Source organism: Oncorhynchus clarkii, chromosome 18, assembly GCF_045791955.1.
Source record: "Oncorhynchus clarkii lewisi isolate Uvic-CL-2024 chromosome 18, UVic_Ocla_1.0, whole genome shotgun sequence".
Classification (NCBI taxonomy): Eukaryota; Metazoa; Chordata; class Actinopteri; order Salmoniformes; family Salmonidae; genus Oncorhynchus; species Oncorhynchus clarkii.
The window spans coordinates 47,610,420-47,627,556 of NC_092164.1; the positions used below are offsets into that span (position 1 = coordinate 47,610,420).

Here is a 17,137-nt window from a genome sequence, read left to right on the forward strand (position 1 = left end):
CAACTATCCCATAAGACTGAAAGGTGCAACACTTGACAGATCACCACATTTCAGCTCACTAGCAAAAAACGTTAGCCAATTATCCAATTAACCAATCAGAGACCAAAGTGTAGCAACCATATAACCTCAGCAATCAACAAAGGGCATCTCCCACTCAATCGGCAGCTAAATAAATTGAAAACTACCAGACAAGTTCATTCTCACTAAAACATTTACTTTGATATAAAATCTAATATCTTTTTTTAAATCCATGTTTTGTTTTTTTTACATTTTAATTATAACGCCATCAATTCAACAATGAATGACATTTTACAGCATTTATTGATACATTTCACTGAATCTCTTCAAAATATCTTACGACATACAAAGGAAATATTGTTAATAGAAAAGTTTGAGCCCCTCATACACCTGGTTATAATGTACACTGATGATGCTTGGTGTTTATCTTCAACTGATGAGGTTTGTCGTTGCAATGGGTCCTGTTCTGAATAGGGCACTTACGATTTGTGTTCCCAATGGCACCATATATATATATATATATATCACATCACTACTTTGGACCAGGGCCTCTGGTCCAAAGTAGTGCATTATATGGGCAATAGGGTGCCATTTTGGATGCAGATTTCACCAAAGGTGACACATCTGAGTCTGGTAGGATTATATCTCAGGCAACGAGCTATTTTTATCTCCTTATCAAGTTCATCAGAAGCAGCAAAGACGTTTTTGAGTAGGTGACCCCAGTTGTGTGTGTACACAATCAATACACACACAAACACATCAATGACCAACCAAAGTTGGGCCAATTAAGACAATTATCACCACTAGCACACCAACACAGTATCCAACTCTAAAACCACTTCTGTATCAATGACAGAACATATGGGAATCTGAAGTAACTGTTGAAAAAGGATCAACCATCACAGCAAACATACAACTCAAACAATGTCAAGGCGCTCGTAATAATTCACAGTCACATGTCCATAAACTCCTCCTTCAGCCTCTGTAGTAGCTCATATACACAAGGTGTACAAAACATTAGGAACATCTGCTCTTTCCACGACAGACTGACCAGGTGAAAGCTATGATCTGTTATTGATGTCACTTGTTAAATCCACTTCAATCAGTGTAGATGAAGGGGAGACAGGTTAAAGAAGGATTTAAGACAATTGAGAATATCACAGGAGGTTCATACCTTAATTGGGGAGGACAGCATCATGGTCATGGCTGGAGTGGAATAGTATCAAATACATCAAACACTTGGGTTCCATGTGTTTGATGCCATTCCGTTCGCTCCTTTCCAGATATTATGAGCCGTCCTCCCCTCAGCAGCCTCCACTGGTTTAGGTGTGCCACTCAGAGGGTGAATGGGCAAGACAAAATATTTAAGTGCCTTTGAGCGGGGTATGGTTGAATGTGGAAGGCGCACCAGTTTGAGTGTCAAGAACTGCAATGCTGGCTGGGTTTTTCACACCCAAAAGGACATCCAGCCAACTTGACAACTGTGGGAACCATTGGAGACAACATTGGCCAGCATCCCTGTGGAATGCTTGACACCTTGTAGAGTCCATGCCCAGATTAATTGAGGTAGTTCTGAGAGCAAAAGGGGATGCAACTCAATATTAGGAAGGTGTTCCTATTGTTTTGTACACAGTGTATATTCATGAATCAATGAGTACATATCATTAAAAAGTCCAAAAATGGATTTATACTGAACAAAAATATGAAACGCAGCATGTAAAGTGTTGGTCCCATGTTTTATGAGCAGAAAAAAATATCCCAGAAATATTCCATATGCACAAAAACCGTATTTCTCTCAAATTGTGTGCACATCCCTGTTAGTGAGCATTTCTCCTTTGCCAAAATAATCGATCCACCCGACAGGTATGGCATATCAAGAAGTTGATTAAAAAGCATGGTCATTACACAGATGCACCTTGTGCTGGGGACAATAAAAGGCCACTAAAATGTGCAGTTGTCACAACACAGTGCCACAGTCTCAATTTTGAGGGAGTGTGCAATTGACATGCTGACTGCAGGAATGCCACCAGAGCTGTTGCCAGAGAATTGAATGTTAATTTTTCTACCATAAGCCGCCTCCAACGTCATTTTAGATCATTTGGCAGTACCTCCAACCGACCTCACAACTGCAGACCACATGTAACCATGCCAGCCAAGAACCTCCACGTCTGGCTTCTTCACCTGCGGGATCATCTGAGACAGCACCAGCTGATGAAACTGAGAAGGATTTCTGTCTTTAATGATGCCCTTTTGTGGGGCAAAAACTAATTCTGATTGGTTCGGCCTGGCTCCCAAGCCTATGGCTGCACCCCTGCCCAGTCATGTGAAATTCATAAACTAGGGCCTAATCAATGTATTTTAATTGACTGGATTTTCTTTTTTTATGAACTGTATCTCAGTAAAATCATTGAAATGGTTAAGTTTATAATTTTGTTAAATATAGAAACTGCTGATTGTGCTTTAGACATTTTATTAAAGGGGCAATCAGTGCTAATATTGAAGGGGTAAAACAGCAGAGATAAAAACCCAATAGCCAAAACTCTGAACAAAATGTGCCTGGCCACCACAACAATCACACAATGTAGTGCTAGGTGCTAGTGTGTGGAGATATTAAAATAAGGCATAAAGTATGTTAATATCATGAAAGACAAGAGGATTTTGGCAATGGAAGACATTTAAAAAAGGCAATAATGCAGGTTAATGTTGTCGACAGTCTGCTCGTATGAAATATATTTTACAACTTGTGCCACTGTTTGAATGACACACTAAAACTACATTTTTTCAGATATTGATAACGTTTTCATTTTCACAACTGTTAGAAGCGCACAAATTATGACCTGCAAGGCAATAGGCCTGGGTCCCCAGAGAGTGCCTTCCTTTACCTCTGCCACCTACACCAAACGTAATAGGCTTAGTAGGAGTCTGTCGGAAGGAAACGTGGAGAAAGGGATTACCGTTAAATCCAGCGGGACCCAGGGGAAACAGAGGTGTGTGTCTGTTCTGGGGAAACCGAGGTGAAAACTGACAGTGAGAGGAGATCAGGTTAAAACACAAAATTGTATTTTTTTAAATAGATCCTCTGGGCTCAGGGACAACTGTGTGCTGTGCTGCCTCCATCTCCTCTCTGAAGGGGAGAGGCATTGCATGCATATGTAGACGTTCTGTGTGTGTGTGTGTGTAAGAGACTTCTTGTTTGCTGTTTGACAATATATCTTCCCAGGCCCCAAATAAACACTGTTTCTCAAGGTGATAGATAATAGCATGGTAAGTTATGAAAAGGAAAATAACTAAATAAAAGTGCATTTTTTCATCAAGTGATTGCCAGTGAAGTCATACCCCTAACCATTCCGTTCACACAGGTTTCATTTGGAACTCCACTGGCCTTCAGTTGAGAATTCAAGTCTAAATTAAAGCACTATATTTTAATAATACAAGCAGAACATTGGCTCTTCAGTTAAATACATCAATGGTTGTTTGGGGCCACAACACATTCCTTTATGTGTTTTGAATAAGCAGCTTGCTATCTCTGGACTTTAAATTATGGTGACTCAAGTTAATTACATTCCAAACACTCCATTCCTCAAAATTATTTTCATTATGGGGCAATCATGACACATTCCAGGACAATTATGACACTGGCTGACTGAGGTTATGCTAGGTTATGTCTGGGCTGGGGGTTATGCTAGGTTATGTCTGGGCTGGGGGTTATGCTAGATTATGTCTGGGCTGGGCTGGCATACCAAGACTTAGCCTGATCCCATAGTTGGCTCAGGGCCAGCTCAGAATACCGTCCTGTGTGATATGTCTCTTCAAACAGCTGGTTGTCTACAAATCCTAACCAACAGTATATCTTCGATTTTACCTGAGCAGTGGGAAGTGTGTCTGTGTGTGTGTGTGTGTTGATGGGGAGGAGCAGGGTTTGGTCACAGAATACTGGTAAAACCAGCCGTGCACAGTTTACGATCACTGAGGCGTGTCTAAATTGGAATTTAATTGCATCATCTCTACACGGGATGCGGTCTCCCTGTTTCATAAATTGCATCCGAAGTACGATTATTAGCACCGAGACTGGGGTGAAATTTGTAGGCAAACAACTAAAGAGAGTTAAAGTTAACAGGTTAGCCTAAACCACTGGGGTGGCTAGCAAACACCTCTCCTTCTGAGAGACAAACAGCTGAATGTGCTTATGGACAGCCTTGCTCTGTTAACATTCAAAACAAAAAAAATGTACAGCCTGGCTATCAACCCGTTGAGCTAGGTTTACCAGTAGTCCTACATCTAAACCAATATCCAACTGCAAAGCCAAAATCTTTGCAACGTTTGAATTGTTCCCTTACAAGAAAAACAAACTCCCATTGTGTGGCCTCGACCACCAGAGCTAACAGTGGTGAATTAGGACTAGATACAAGTGCTTGATGTTGTGACTACAAGTCCCATGGTCCGCTCTCCTCCTATCCACATCAATTATCACGTGTCCCAGTCGAGCTCTCTGCAGGCAATCCTGACCAGTCGGAGCTCCAGTTCAAAGGCGTCAGGTCTCTCCTGAGGGTTGAACGACAGCATCTCCCGGATCAGCTGTTTCATGCCCGCGTTCATGCTCTTCATCCTGGCCGGGATCAGCAGCTCCATCTTGGGGTTCTCCAGGAGCGCCTCCCCGAGGGGCACGATCTCCTCCCCCTGCTGCACGTAGCTTCCCAGGAGTTCCTTCTGGGTCTCCACGTCAACGAACGTGATCCGCTCCACCATGGCCCAGATGATGATGCCCAGGGCAAAGATGTCTGCTTTAGCCGTGTAGTGGCCCTCCCACACCTCTGGAGCCATGTAGAAGTCCGTGCCGCACGCTGTGGAGAGGAAACACTTGTTGACGGAGGCTGGTTCCTCAGGGTTGAGGCCCGACGTGGAGCAGACCTTTGACAGCCCGAAGTCTGCCACCTTCAGTGTGGGCTCGGGGGTTCCCGCAAAGGTCCTTCCCTGGGAGATGAGGATGTTGTCAGGCTTCAGATCTCGGTGGATGATCTGGTTTCGGTGCAGGAAGGCCAGGGCACTTCCTAACTGCAGCATGAAGCTGGTGTTGGTCTTGCGGCTGGGTTTACGGGACAGCAAGTAGGCGTTCATATCTCCTCCGTCACAGAAGTCCATGACGAACCACAGATAGTAGGCACAGCACGGGTCAAAGGTTATCTCTCCCTTCAGAGATGTCTCCACCAGCTGGAGATAGAACAGAGACAACAGAAAGGAATCAGAAAGGCCATTAGTATTAATAGTACATCATTTAGTAATTCAGCAGACAGCCAGACACAATCCAAAACAGACAATGTATATAAAGGCATTCAGTATGTGCCCATGCAGGAATTTTGCCCAAACCAGTGGGGTTGCCAGCACCATGCTCTAACCAATGACTGTATTGCTCTGTATTCTGGAACACTTGGCTCGCTTCAGAAAATGTCACCAATAAGATGAATGCTGAACTGACTGCTGAACAGATCAAAAATAAATCTTTCAAAAAGACTGCTGGGAGCAAGCCGACAGGCTCCCTGTGTCAATTCCCATCACGTTTCAGAGGAAATGCTAACTGGAGGAAAATTACTAAGAAAACAGAACAAAATGCTATTTCTAGCAGCAGTACCTACCAGACAGTGAAACAGGGAAATTGATTATGTAATCTAAAGCACAGTGGCAGTCCTGATTATTGATAAGCCAAGATGGAAGAAGAAAAACACTTCTATTAAATTCCTTGGGGGGGGGGGGAGAATTTAACAAACAAGCAAAAGTGCCTTGTCTCGTGCCATTGGCTTTGAATTCACAGCGTGACTGCCAGCCTCCTCTGTGAGCCGTCAAATGGAGGGGTGTGTGTGTTGTCGGTTTTTCTGTCTCGCTGGCTCTTTGTGTTTTTTTGTTTTAAATCTAAACTCGTTGTGACGCCTCTGATCTTATAAAGACTTCTGCTTTGGGAACTGGGTTAATCAAGCACACGTCTCCTTTTGACAGCTGACCAGATCTTAAAACCGATCCTCTCCCATAGAAAATGTGCTGCAGGTTTTTGACATGCACACACCAGCAGCACAACTATTTGGGTTTTGAATTACAGACGAATCAAATGCCTGACAATCTGTATGGTACAAAACAACACATTGACAGTCCCGCCACTTAGGGAAAACCAGTCTGTACACAAAATTGGTCAGTGAGCCAAGCCATCCGTAACCTAATAGATTGAAATAATTCACCAGCATCGCCAGTCAGACAATACAGTCCCTGGCCTCTGATCTATTATAATGATGGTTCCTCCCCCACACGGTAATCCTGTCCCATTATCAAAATGTTCTCCCTCTATAAGCAGCAGTAGAACAAGAAAAGACGACTCGGTCGGAACAAAGGATTCTGGGAAAGCGGCCAAGCCCAACATGCTGCAGTGTTTAACAAGCTCGTAGAGCGGGTCGGACAATGTATGTGAGTGTGACAATGGCCCACGTGCCGCTGAGAGGCTACAATCAGTTGTTGCCAGGCCCTTTAAACCCTCAGTGAGCCAAGAGGGAGGAACATGTTGTTGGTAACAGACTAGACAGGTTGACTGGGGAGAGGAGTCCCTTTAAAACACTGTGCTCAATGAGGACATGAGATGCCCCCTTAAAAAACAGTGTTCAAGGCACCACCTGACAGAGCCACAAGGATGACTAGCTAAACAGAACAGTCTTCTGAACTAACTAGTCACAGTATGAAAACTCTGTAGAGGCATCCAACAGGCTGAATGAGAGGCCAAAACACTGGAAGCAACACTAGCTAACACCTTGAATTACTAGCAAACCCTGGACTACCCATTTCAGTCACCTCTGTGTCCGTCGGTACAGCAGTGTACTCTGCCACTTGTGGCTGGCAACAATATGTAGAACAGCCAGAAGGGAAAACAATCCAACACTCCCTTTATCAAGTAGCGTGACTGTGCTCAATGTCCAATACATCATCCTATAGCCAACATTGGGATCTACGGAGTGTGTGCATCGGTCCTGTCTTGTTCTACATAATTCAATCGTTATGATATGTTTGTTACATTAAGTTGTGTTATTGTAAACTTGTGTTATGGTAAATGTATTTAGGCTATCCTGGTGTTGTGTTTTCTATCACTTCTATAATTGCCCTTTGGTGAATTGAGTTTAGGAATTCAAAAAGAAGCTTCTCCACTAACATTCTAACCATCAACATAATCAGATTCCTTCACCTCTGCTCTGACCACATCCTCTTCGGCTGCCAAGTTGCTTCTCAGCATATGTGAGACAGAACCTTGAGGTTGAATGGTAAGTTCCGCCCTGCCAGCACAGATCCGTTTGTGAGGTTCTTCTGTGGCTGTGGTCTTTCAACAGATATGCTCAAGATGTGATTCCTCTGGTCTGAATTTGTACTCTTCCATGTGCTTACAATGCATTTGAACTAGGGCCTAACCTTACTCATAAGTATCTGATATGTTAAGTAGGCTACATAGTTTAATATTTGGTGGGGGGGATTCAAAACCTAGGCCTATCCTTAAAACCTACACATAAACCCACTTGTAGGCTTGGGGGGAATCCAGATTCTCATACTTACAGTGTGCCATACCGGGATATCCAAGGCTCTTCATCCAGGCGGGGCATTCTCTGCTGTTACCAAGCAAAGCTTGATTTTGGAGTAAGCTAACCACTTAACTAGCAACTAAATTAGCAAACAAAACGCACAACTGCAGAGCATTTTAGCACATTTTAGACAGTTAAGATATCTAGCAGACAAACAGTTGTGAATTCCATACTGCAACTAAATCACCTGACCCGTGCTGAAGAACAGTGAGTGACTCACAAGGCTCCAGTCTCTCATCGTTATGTGCTTGTAAACAAACACCACATGACTGGGGACTACCGGTAAGCTTCATAATGGAAAAGTATGTGACAGGTGACATATTGCACAAGTTGATGCAGGCATTTACTTAAAAAGTACCAACAAATATTCAAACGTACTTCAACTTCCAAAAATAGTTTGAGGTATTAAACATTTTTTTTTAGCCAATGGCTATTTCAAAATACTCCAGTATACTATATACCGCCCATACCCTACCCTACTGGAGCCTATTTGAAGACATCATATATAACCCTCTCCTGTCCGCTAGCAGAGTCCTTTCATATGAGCAACCCTGTCACATTGACAAAGGGAAACCTGAACCCCAGTAGCCCTCCCATCTCCCCCAGTTGTTTTTGCCTCCTCCACTTTCTGTACATATGAGCAACCCTGTCACATTGACAAAGGGAAACCTGAACCACAGTAGCCCTCCCATCTCCCCCAGTTGTTTTTGCCTCCTCCACTTCCTGTACATTTGATGCAATGCATTGCTTTTACTACAGTTCTAATGTATTACATTTTAATTATTTACTCATCTATTGTTTGTACTCATTGTGAATCCCTGTGCTTCATGTGTAAAAGGTGGTATCTGTACATTTTGTTTTAAGTCTATTATCAATACATCCAGGTATAGCAGGGAGCTGGATCTGTGGTTCATACTCTGGACAGGTCTATCTGCATTTTACTACAGCTAGCCTGTTATTTATCAATCTTTCTAGCCATCCATCCATATAAAATGTATTACCTCTAGGTACAGTGGGGAGCTGGACCCGTGGCTCATCCTCTGAGCCAGGTCATCTCTCTGCAGGACACACTCCTCCAGGTGAATGACGTTGGGGTGCTGGCTCTGGATACTGCTCAGGGCCCAGAATTCCCTGAGGGCCAGCTCTACATTCTCTGGGCTGTGGCAGCGGATCTTCTTCACGGCCATCCGGGCCCCGGTGCGTTTCACCAGCGCCTCATACACCACGCCGTAGCTGCCACGCCCTACCTCCTGGATCAGCTCATACTTCGGCTGGCTGCTCACCATCCTCTTCCTCACTGTGTGTGTGTGGGGAGGGGGGGGGGGGTGGAGGCGGTGGGGTTAATGGGGTACCACTGATTGTTGTTGAGAGCTAGGTGGTCAGCAGAACAAACTGAGAATGTAACCCTGATAACCCTCAGTTACTGAATAATATCCCAACAAGGTGAGTTTATCCGTCATACTAAATTAAGAAAACCGTATGTGAGTTGACATGACAGCCCCCTGCTCCTGACCACATCAAAAACCCATAGCTATAGGCCTAGTCTAGATGTAGTCTGATAGGTTTTATCTCAGGAAAATGAACTAGCCAAGTGACACACTGTCAGATGGATGACACAAATAACAGTGTTTAAGTTCTAGCAAGTAAAATTAGGACAGTTGGCTTTCTACCCGCAAGATAGCACTTGATCATGACTCCCAGTCCATTAAATTACACATAAGAGTCATTGAAGGAAGGCGTATTCTGTACTGGGGAGTTTTGTTAAGAGAGCTAACACTGGGCCTGAATGTTAAAATGCGTTACGGTTTGGAAGCATAAAGACGCCATCTTCCATATCAGCAAGAAATCATACTTATTACAACAGTTCTCACTGATATCCGGCCATAGAGGGTTAGGGTACCCACCCGGCCATAGAGGGTTAGGGTACCCACCCGGCCATAGAGGGTTAGGGTACCCACCCGGCCATAGAGGGTTAGGGTACCCACCCGGCCATAGAGGGTTAGGGTACCCACCCGGCCATAGAGGGTTAGGGTACCCACCCGGCCATAGAGGGTTAGGGTACCCACCCGGCCATAGAGGGTTAGGGTACCCACCCGGCCATAGAGTGTTAGGGAACCCACCCGGCCATAGAGGGTTAGGGAACCCACCCGGCCATAGAGGGTTAGGGTACCCACCCGGCCATATCACCATAGAGCACATGTTTACGGGTGACAATTAGCCATCTAGCATGCCCCAAACACCTGTGTGTACCAAAAGGCTGCCACGAGAAACGTTTGATCACTAAAAAAATACTGTCGACGATAAACCCAGTTAATCTTCATCCTACCCCCTCCTTTTTCGAACATTCTGTTAAAAATCGCGCAACATTTCAGCGTCCTGCTTCTCATGCCAGGAATATAGTATATGCATATGATTAGTATGTGTGGATAGAAAACACTCTGAAGTTTCTAAAACTGGTTAAATCACGGCTGTAAGTATAACAGAGCGTGTGTTTCATCGAAAAACTGGTCACTGAAAGCTGAAAAAAGTATCCATGCGCCCCTTTCATGTATTGTTTAAAGGAAACCAAATTTAATATGGAGACGGATGCAATTCCTACAGCTTCCACACGATGTCGCAAAAAAGGTCATTCTCATTGACAAAAATCATTTGAGACATTACCAATAGATCCGTCATTCCATCCAGCCTACAACAATCGATTTTGGAAGATTGAAAAATGGACACCGTTTTCTTGAGTAGCTGCTATTGAATACAGATCGCCCAGTGATCAATTTGATCGCTTATTAACGTTTACAAATACCTAAAGTTGGGTTATAAAAGTAGGTTGAAGTGTTTTGTCAAAGAATATAGGCAACTTATATAATTTTTAAACATGACGTTGCGTGTTGGAAGAGAGCTTTTTTCCTGATGCAGACAGGCTATACAAATGGATATTTTGGGCATTCATGGACGGATTTAATCGGGAAAAATACCAATTTGTGATGTTTATGGGACATATAGGAGTGCCAACAAAGAATATCATCAAAGGTAATGAATGTTTTATATTTTATTTCTGTGTTTTTGTGTAGCGCCGGCTACGCTAATTATTTTGTTTACGTCGCCTTCAGGCATTTTGGGGTGTTGCATGCTATCAGATAATAGCTTCTCATGCTTTCGCCGAAAAGCATTTTAAAAATCTGACTTGTTGGCTAGATTCACAACGAGTGTAGCTTTAATTCAATACCCTGCATGTGTATTTTAATGAACGTTTGAGTTTTAACAGTGTACAGTAAGTGTATATTTTGCATTTGTGAAATGATTTGATGTGATACTAAAAGTAACAAGCTTTATGTTTCTACACTGAACAAAAATACAAATGCAACAATTTCAAAGATTTTACTGAGTCACAATTCATAAGGAAATCAGTATATTGAAATATTTTCATTAGGCCATAATCTATAGATTTCGCATGACTGGACAGGGATGCAACCATGGCACAGCCAATCAGAATGAGTGTTTCCCTCACAAAAGGCTTCATTACAGACAGTAATACTCCTCTAAAAAAACATTGGAGGCAGCTCATGGTAGAGAAATTAACATTACATTCTCTGGCAACAGCTCTGGTGGACATTCTTGCAGTCAGCATGCCAATTGCACACTCCCTAAACTTGAGACATCTGTGACATTGTGTTGTGTGACAAAACTGCACATTTTAAAGTGGCCTATTGCTGTCCCCGGCACAAGGTGCATCTGTGTAATGATCATGCTGTTTAATCAGCTTCTTGTTATGCCATGCCTGTCAGGTGAACGGATTGTCTTGGCAAAGGATACATGCTCACTCACAGGAATGTAAACAAATTTGTGCACCAAATTTGAGTTTAAGCTTTTTGTTTATATTGTACATTTCTGGGATCTTTTATTTCAACTCATGAAACATCGGACCAACACTTTACATGTTGCGTTTATATTTTTTGTTCAGTGTTGAACCGTATCGCAATTTAGGAATCAATTAACGTTTAGATTGAGTTTTTGGCTGCCTGAGCCAGTCTACCTCTGACGATATCATATAACGTCCTTGAACCTTAACGAGTAATGGTAGGCTCCAAAAGATTACCCATTGGACTACCCGCAAGAGAGCAAATGTGCAAATGTGAACACCTCAGAGGCCAAAGCATGCGACATGTAAACAAATCAAAATTTCCCCCTCACAGATTTGACCTGTTATTTGCGCACTAACGCATTGCTGACAGCTACAGCATTTGAGGGGACAGTTGAAGTTAGCTATACCATTTCCTGACATGTCAGCCTACTGCCCAAATATGTAAGAATAAATAAACATTATCAAATAGTAAGTTCAGTGTAATTAGCTAAACTCTAGGAGAATTAGCTTGCTAGCTAACACGGAAGCGAAACTGTTTTTAGTTAACGTTAGCTAGCTAGCAAGCAAAGGAATAAACTGCTGGCTAAAAATACATGAATAGTTTGTTAGAATCATAACTACCGTTAGCTAGCTATATACATGTAAATGATATGTTGCCACAGGGGAATGTAGACAAGTTAGCTAGCTAGTTCAGTACCTTATGTCAGGGTTTCCCCAAACTCGGTCCTGGGTCCCCCGCCCGCTAGCTGCAGATTTTTGCCCTAGTGATACATTAAATAAATCAAAGCTTGGTGATTTTTTGTTGTTAACTAGGCAAGTCAGTTAAGAAAACAAATTATTATTTACAATGACGGCCTGATGAGTTTGTTATTTTGAATCAGATTGGGCAAAAACCTAAACGTGAACCCGGGGGATGACCCGGTCTTACGTAAAGTAAACTACCTAACTAGTTAGCTCGACACCTTTATTGTCCTTCTGCGCCAGCTTGTTCTGGCTCCGTACAATTCGGCTAGCTAACGTAACGCAGTCCCACACACCTGCGCACACGACCAAGCACCATGTCGCAGGGGCAGACAAAAGAGCTGGCTTCTTCTGAAGACGAGGAAAGGAAACAGAGTAGCTAACTATAACTCTAGCAAGCTACACATTTACCTGTTTTCGTCTTCCCTCAACGATTCATTTGTTGTTGACTTTCTCTGGCAGACAAGACAAGGTCCGTGGTGAGAGATCGCAAACCTGCAGCTCAAGTACCCCGTCAACAGCGCGCGCCCGATTGCTCGCTCCCAAAACAACACAGCCAGGGTGCTCTACAGCAGCAGCCGTGAGAAATACTGCCCCCTTCCTTTCACTTTTTTTGTTGAGCCTTTTGTGCAAGCTTCCAGCTAGCTGAAAGGGGAAATAAGTGTTCCCCCGTTCATTGCATAGCTTTAAATTAGTGGAGGCTGCTGAGGGGAGGACGGCTCATAATAATGACTGGAACAGAGCGCATTTGATGTATTTGATACCATTCCACTGATTCCGCTCCAACCGTTACCACGAGCCCGTCTTCCCCAATTAAGGTGCCACCAACTTCCTGTGTCAGACCATGGCCATGGATTCTTGCCCTTGCAACTCCCTCCCATATTCTACAGAAAAGTTTAATTACACCAGTAAAACGAGGATTAGGGTTAGGGTTAGGGTAGGGTTTGGCCGGGGAAGGCCTTCATTGTAAAATAAGAATTTGTTTTTAACTGACTTGCCTAGTTTAATTTTTTTTTAAGTAAAATCATTAGAATATTTATTCAAACATTTTGAATACAAATCTATGGCAAAAACGTAATTCTTAAGTTATCGTGACATTTAATGTTTGTAAAATTGTATTGTTTTTCCCGGCAACCCCGCTGAATGCCACATTTAGTTTGCGCCAAAGTGATGCCATGCAGGATGTAAGATTATATTTGACACAACACAGGCGACTAAGTCTATGATCTTGAATGAAATGACACACTGAAAGATACCTTTATCTCAACCACAATTTTATACAGTAGGCAGTATCAATAAGAACTAGATTATGAATTAAATCTTAATCAAAACGGTTTGCAGAAAATGTAACTCCCCTATCACAGTACCTGTTTGGAACATGCTCTTAAAGGGACAGCACCATGATGTACTGGAAGAGACGAGCACAATGTTGCAACAAAGTATTCATAAATCGGTTATTATAAACATTGTCTCTTGAAAAGTTGTTTTGTTACTTGGTAAAACAACTTTAAAGTCTCTAGGCACTAGACTACCAACCCATTAATCAATTATAGGCCCAACATTGTTCAGTGTGTCAGAAACTGCAGCCTAAGTTAAAGAATAACAAAAAGATGATGTGACATAGGGCTAAAAAGAGACCCACCACTGTGTATCATATTGATATATTTTTATTAACAGGCTAGTCAATGATGCATGTGTCAACACTACTATGTCTGGTTCGCAACTCAGTTTGTAATACAGCTTGATACATGATTTGTCAAAGTGAGCTATAGGCCTACTATACCACATACTGTGGTTGGTGATAACAGTCAACATAGCTACATTCTTTGGTCTAATAAACAGCAGAGTAGAGAAATCAAGTAACCCACAATATGAGGCCTATTGTTTGTTTTGTGCATCATACAGTGCTTTCAGGAAGTATTCATACACATTGACTTATTCACATTTTGAGTTACAGCCTGAATTCAAAATTGCTTAAATATTTTTTTTAAATCTCACCCATCTACACACAATACCCCATAATGACAAAGTGAAAACATGGTTTTAGAATTTCTTTGCACATTTATCAATTACAGCTGTGAATCTTTCTGGTTAAGTCTCTTAAGAGCTTTGCACTCCTGGATTGTACAATATTTGCAAATTATAATTTGGAAAATTCTTCAAGCGCTGACATATTAGTTGTTTTCATTGCTAGACAGCCATTTTCAAGTCTTGCTATAGAATTTCAAGCCGATTTAAGTCCAAACTGTAACTAGGCCACTCAGAAACATTCAACATTGTCTTGGTAAGCAATTACAGTGTATATTTGGCCTTGTATTTTAGATTATTATCCTGCTGAAAGATACATTTTTCTCCCAGTGTCTGTTAGAAAGCAGACTGAACCAGGTATTCCTCTAGGATTATGCCTGTGCTTAGCTCTATTCCGTTTCTTTTTATCCCCAAAAAACTCCCTAGTCATTGCAGATGACAAGCATACCCATAGCATGATGTAGCCACCACCATGCTTAAAAATATTAAGAGTGGGACACAGTGATGTGTTGGATTTGCCCCAAAACAAAATGCTTTGTATTCAGGACTAAAAGTTCATTTCTTTGCCACATTCTTTGCAGTTTTACTTTAGTGCCTTATTGCAAACAGGATGCATGTTTTGGAATATTTTTATTCTGTACAGGCTTCCTTCTTTTCATTCTGTCATTTAGGTTTGTATTGTGGAGTAACCACAATGTTGTTGATCCATCCTCAGTTTTCTCCTATCACAGCCATTAAACCTTGTAACTGTTTTAAAGTCACCATTGGCCTCATGGTGAAATTCCTGAGCGATTTCCTTCCTCTCCGGAAACTTAGTTAGGAAGGACGCCTGTATCTTTGTAGTGACTGAGTGTATTGATACACCATCCAAAATGTAATTAATAGCTTCAGCATGCTCAAAGGGATATTCAATGTCTGTTTTTTTTTACCAATCTACCAATAGCAGCCATTCTTTGAGAGACATTAGAAAACCTTCCTGATCATTGTGTTTGAATCTGTGTTTGAAATTCACTGCACAACTGAGGGACCTTACAGATAATTGTATGTGTTGAGTACAGAGATGAGGTAGTCATTCAAAAATAATGTTAAACACTATTATTGCACACAGAGTGAGTCCATGCAACTTGTTATGTGACTTGTTAAGCACATTTTTACTCCTGATCTTATTTATGCTTTCCATAAAGAAAGGGTTTGAATACTTATTGACTCAATACATTTCAGCTTTCTAATTAAATTCTAAACATTTCTAAAAACATAATTCCACTTTGACATTATGGGGTATTTTGTGTAGGCCAGTAATGCAACATCTAAATTGAATCCGCTGTAAATTCAGGCTGTAACACAAAATGCTGAAAAAGTGAACGGATGTGAATACTTCCTGAAGGCACTGTGTATTACCTCTATGCATTGAATACTGACATATAGGCCTAATTGAGATAGTGACAAGACAGAATCGATGAGGGAAAAGAGGTGGGTATTCATTTTGTGAGGAATGATTCAGACTATTTTTTAACCATACTTTCAACTCATATTTTTTAACCACACTTTCAACTCATATAAGAAAGAAACATATGCAAAAGTGTAACTTACACAAACTCATTACAATGTATCAAAAGATCAGTGGCAGATTTGTCACAAAATTTAACAAATGTGTTTCTGACAGTAAATACTGGTATTTTCCCCACAGCCTATGCTGAATATGTTTATATTTGATGCTTTGGTATTTAAGTAGGCCTAGTGTCACACGTCTGCAGAAACACAACAGAGATGTCAGAGGTTTATTGAGGCTGCTTGAAGTTGTTAGGGCGTTTGCCTGTCCTGGTAAGTATAGATAAGGTGATTTGTTCAAGAGGCGCTGTTGTCACCTACATGCAGAGTAATATACCCCTCTTGCTTTGAGTTCAGTATTATCATGTTATACATACACAAAATAATATCAATGCAGAGAATAATTCAAAAAATGTCTGTGATGTATTGGTGCAGACAATGCTTAATCACAAAAAATAAAAGCAGTAAACAATCATTCAACAGCATTTCTGTGGGAGGTAGAACACATCGCATTGCAAACTGAAACAAATAAATCATTCACATAAAATATTTTTTTTTTTTTTAAATCTCACAAAATTCATGGACAATTTCATCTTGATTAAAAAAAACTATTGTCATTGTCCATTTTCAAAAACATCCTGAGGTAGACTTGTATAGATTCTTGACAAGGCATTTCTGTCTTGTTCTCATATAGTAAGAACATTGTAATATAAAAAACACGACCCACTCTAAATAAAATAAAAAGATGAAAACCATTGTCTGGACTTTACAGCCTAAATAAATTAAGGGATAAAATACTAGGCTCAAACCCATATGACTGTGTGACATCAAATGGCAAATGACATTACCCATCAACACAAGCTCTTGAAAGGTCATAGACAAGGTCATTAATTTTCTTGAACCCCCACAGCGGCCCATTTATTCCCTCAAGGCGCCCATTATTAACCAGATAATGATAATTTTGCCCAAAAAACCCAAGTTAGACAGGTCCACTGGGCTAAAAATGGACCGACCAGTCCAACCCTGGTCATCAAAATGCTGTAGTAGTTCCTACATGGAGAGGCAAGTCTACTCTATTCTAACTACTGACTGACTACCATGCAAAGTAAACACGGGACTAAACAACATTATATTAATATTGTGACGAAGCTGTATATTTACAATAACCACTGAAAGTGGGGAGGTAGATGGTTTGGTGCTTCAGACTGGTCTTATGCCACTTCCAGAGAGAGACCGGAGAAGTAACTCAGGGTGTCTAAGGAAATATCATTATTCTCTAATACCTACGCTGTCTTACAACTTGATCACCAATTAAATCAGAAAAAGAGAGCAAAACTAGGAT

General features: G+C 41.5%; 1 protein-coding gene across 1 annotated transcript; it reads right to left on the bottom strand.

Annotated features, from left to right (window-relative positions):
• Nucleotides 1–302: 302 nt before the first annotated feature.
• On the bottom strand, nucleotides 303–12,771 carry LOC139373586 (serine/threonine-protein kinase pdik1l). Its single transcript, XM_071114253.1, has 3 exons — nucleotides 12,631–12,771; nucleotides 8,621–8,916; nucleotides 303–5,226 (listed from the first exon to the last, which is right to left on the bottom strand). The coding sequence occupies exons 2-3, from the start codon at nucleotides 8,903–8,905 to the stop codon at nucleotides 4,486–4,488; spliced, it is 1,026 nt and encodes a 341-aa protein (XP_070970354.1). The 5' UTR covers nucleotides 8,906–8,916; nucleotides 12,631–12,771; the 3' UTR covers nucleotides 303–4,485.
• Nucleotides 12,772–17,137: the final 4,366 nt, after the last annotated feature.